At 39.4% G+C, this 4,134-nt stretch overlaps 1 protein-coding gene across 1 annotated transcript; it reads left to right on the top strand.

Annotated features, from left to right (window-relative positions):
* The first annotated feature begins 1,426 nt into the window (after positions 1–1,426).
* LOC306837545 (nodal homolog 2-A-like) lies at positions 1,427–3,789 on the top strand. Its single transcript, XM_079365265.1, has 3 exons — positions 1,427–1,954; positions 2,375–3,144; positions 3,250–3,789. The coding sequence occupies exons 1-3, from the start codon at positions 1,651–1,653 to the stop codon at positions 3,400–3,402; spliced, it is 1,227 nt and encodes a 408-aa protein (XP_079221391.1). The 5' UTR covers positions 1,427–1,650; the 3' UTR covers positions 3,403–3,789.
* Positions 3,790–4,134: the final 345 nt, after the last annotated feature.

Here is a 4,134-nt window from a genome sequence, read left to right as displayed (position 1 = left end):
TTTTATCAGTGTTGCAGGTGCGCGTGCTGTCTAAGACTGATCAGCTTCCGTTCATAAAAATAAAATACAACATAAACATTTAATTTACAATTATTAATATTTTTCCGTCGCTCTATTGCCGTTTAAGAAAGAAAAAAAACAATATCATGGGCTATAATAATGTAGCAGTCATTGTCGTTAGTGTTATTTATTATTTTTTTCTCCAATAATTGAGTTTGTGTCAAAAAAGCACATACAATCGGGTTGTATGGGTATTATTCTGGGGTATGGGTATGGTTGTATGATTCTGGTGCTTTTTAAATATCAAATTAATAAGAATATATTATTTTGTATCAATGTTAAATTTGATATTTCGCAACATTTTTCAACAATTCTATTTCAGACGTCAAAACGTTTATTTGAGATTAAACGAACGTTTGTTGTTGCGAGATTAAAGAACTTGAAAAGGACAAGAACAATTTCTATGAATGGCAATCTTTCTTATGTTCTTTCTTTTTTTTTTTTATTCTTTTCAAACCTAAAGCTCATCAAAGAGAATCAAAGCTTTGTTGTTTAACACCAGCACATTTTTCTCCCTTTTGAGGCTTAAGTGTTCAGTTTGAATTATGAAAGGAAAACGATGAGCTGGCTGTTATGGAACTAATGCTCCTTTAATGCTGTTGCTAATTTGCATGGCCAATTATGATGCATCAAGTCTTTTCATTGAAGCTTTCCAATATAGCTGCTTTAAAACAACCACACTACTGATCTGCACATCAGTCAATAAGGAAAAGAGTTCAATTACAACTGACTTCATAAGAACATTGATGAGTTTAATACGTGAAAGAGAGGACAAGTAAGGAAAGAGAACAAACTTTAGCTCCTAAACAACTGATGCTTTTTTCTAATGTGGCATTGTAAAGTTAATGTTTATGTTAAGTTATGCTCTTTGATTTAACTGCAAAAATTGTTATAAAACGAATATGTGCCATCAACCATACCTTGTTGTAAACAATTTATTTTCCGAAATATCGGCAACATATCCAACCATACAAATATAAAATACAATAGACTATCCAAGCCTTTAATTTTAATCAGATTATTGACAAACCAAAACAATCAAAAGTCAATAAAAACTAATCAAACATCATACTTTTTTATTTATTTTTTTTTATTTTTTTTTACAATTTTTTAATGCTTGTGTCAGAATTAACTTTAAATTGTCCCTTACTTGTTTAAACCCCCCTCCAATATTAGATTCCCTACAGATCACGACCCGTGCAGCAGAAAGTGATTCCTGATTAACTCCCACGTTGGTTCCCCATTAATCACAGCGCAGTGGTGCAGCTCATAATCTCCTTAACTAATATTATTGTCATGGCTTCTTATCAAAGGGATCTCTAATATACAAAACAACAACAAGTAGAGTAGTGGGCATTTACAGTTTTCACACCTTGGTCAGTACAAAGGCCAATTGGTTTCGATACACAACGACCTCGTCACAATTAAGTCTTTGAGCGCTACACTGGATCACACACGCCCCTCAACCATCTGACAGATCTCTTCAAAGGACGTCAGGGGAGAGGTTGTGAATATAAAACTAAGGTTCAGCATCTCACCTGGAGCATTTGGGAGCTACCTGTTGGAGAGACAACACCGTGACTTGGAATTATGAAGGGACAAGCCGTGGATATGTTTTTTGCGCTTGTTCTTGTGGATTTGTTTCTGTGTCAGGCTGCTCAGCCCTCTCCTGGGAAGCATCCTTTCGCACTGCTCCATGGAATAAGCGGCGGTTCCAGACGCACCAAGCATCGGCAGCATGCCAGCAGACTGCCTCTGTACATGATGCAGCTTTACCGGTCCATGTTGACCGACGATCGGGCTAGGACCACAGCTGCCAGCGTGGAACATACCAAGGCTGAGGACAGTGCCGGTCTGCATGACTCCGACTCTGTGATCAGCCTTGTCGCAAAGAGTAAGTAAACATTACAAAAAAAAAAAAGACTTTTAGATAGATGTCGTATTCCAATAACGAATTGCAGTGCACATAAGATAAATATGCTGTTCTTGTATTGTATGAATATAACAGTAAACAAAGAAACAACCTTTAATTAAATGCTACATGTCTTTGCTTAATGTAAATCATGTTTCTTAGGATTCCTTTGAAACATAGATTGTGGATATGTTAATGTACTCTCAACTTAATCCAATCATTTGTTTAATCAAACTCAGTTTAAATCATGTTCTTGAGTACTTGTCCAAATCCCAATTCAGCAAAAGAGTTCAAGTCTTCCTGGGGAAACATTTTTCAAGAAAAAGTCGAATGTTGAGTCAGAATGTTACTTCTTTGAAGCAAGCAATGCTAACCACTTTTCTTTACTCATTTCTCTTCCAGGCTGCCAGCAGATCAGCAACAGGTGGTCCATCACCTTTGACATGTCTTCCATGTCTGCAGCTGACTTTGTCCAACAGGCTGAACTCCGAATCCGCCTGCCTGCCTTCACAGAGTCTTCCCAGGCCTCAGTGAACATCTACCACTCGGACAGGGATGGGTGTCTTGGCATGCACTGCTCAGAGAACAAGTTGTTTGTGGGCCGCCTAAGAGCTCATCCCAGTTCAATGGACTCCCCCTCTTCCTGGAAAGTTTTCAACATGACAGAGTTGCTCCGTCACTGGCTGCAGCGGGGAGAGCACATTCAGAGGACTGAGGAGGGTAAAGTGGAGAAGCAGGAAGGGCAGAAGCAGGAAGGAGTTCAGCACCATACAGCCGACCGGGTGATGATGGTGGTGTTTTCAAGGCACAACCCAAACGCTCAGCAAATGCCGACACTCATCCGCACAGCAGAGCACTCCAAATACGTCAGCCTCGACCGGGAGCGAGTGACGACCGGCTCCGGTTCAAGGAGGGGAAGACGCAGGGCAAAGAGGCACCACCATGTGAAGCAGCAGAAACCAAGAGTGTCTGGAGCTGTTTCTGCCAACAAGCCCACAAAGGAGAAGAAAGGTCTTCTCTGCAGGAAGGTGGACATGTGGGTGGACTTTAAGAAAATCGGCTGGAGCGATTGGATTGTTTATCCCAAAAGATACAACGCTTATCGCTGTGAAGGCAGCTGTCCTACACCAGTGGATGAGACCTTCACTCCAACAAATCATGCATACATGCAGGTAAGACTGTAAATCCTTTAATTCTACTGTATGTAAATATTGCTGGGACTGCACATTATTCTGTTTGATTATTAATGTTCTAATCATTATATTTTCTCTTTCCAGAGCCTTCTGAAGCTTCACAAGCCAAACAAGGTGCCATGTCTGTCCTGTGTGCCAACTCGCCTTGCTCATCTGTCCATGTTGTACTATGAGAATGGGAAGATGCTTATGAGGCATCATGAGAACATGGTCGTGGAAGAATGCGGATGCCACTGAGAAAAAAAGACTTTCAGACTCGAGCCACTGCCGGGACCTGAGCTACTCAGAGGCACCAAGTGGATGAACGTCCACAGGCACTTTACAGAGAACTCTAGTTTGACACTAGGACCAAGGCTGCTGCTTGCACTACAGGACATGAAAGAAGAAAACTGCTGATCAATGACACACTTCTCAAAATAATTGGATTGAAAACAAAAACTGAATCCCTGGAACTTTTTGTAAAGGTTTTGATGACTTAAACCGAGCTTTTAATTACAAATGGATGAGCTATTTCTCAAGTTAAAAGGTCTGATAAGGGCTGCATTTTATTGATCAAGACGAAACAAGCTCCAGACAAAAGCACAACATGGTCTCTGACTGAAGCACTATAGAAGATTAAGGGACAGAAATCTTCTCTGGAAAACAGTTTCTTTCATTCTTAAAGTTAGACATTTTTGAATCTATCATTGACGTGACAAATACAAATGTCAACATTTTTTAAGCGCTTTAACTTGTTTGGGTCAAATTGACCCATTTGTATTTATTTTATGTACAGTAATACAATAAATGATTTCTAATTTTGAACTATGTGTGTTGATGATTTTCATTCCAATGTTTATTCAAGAGTTTAAAGCTGCTGTGAGATTTTGTCTGGTTATGAAACAGACAGAAATTAATCTTGACGTCTGTATGAGCTACAAAAACAAACTAGGAAGAAGAACTATCAGGAAGAAGAATGATTTTGATATG

This window comes from Symphodus melops (assembly GCF_947650265.1).
Source record: "Symphodus melops genome assembly, chromosome: 16".
Classification (NCBI taxonomy): domain Eukaryota; kingdom Metazoa; phylum Chordata; class Actinopteri; order Labriformes; family Labridae; genus Symphodus; species Symphodus melops.
This window is presented reverse-complemented; position numbering and strand designations above follow the sequence as displayed.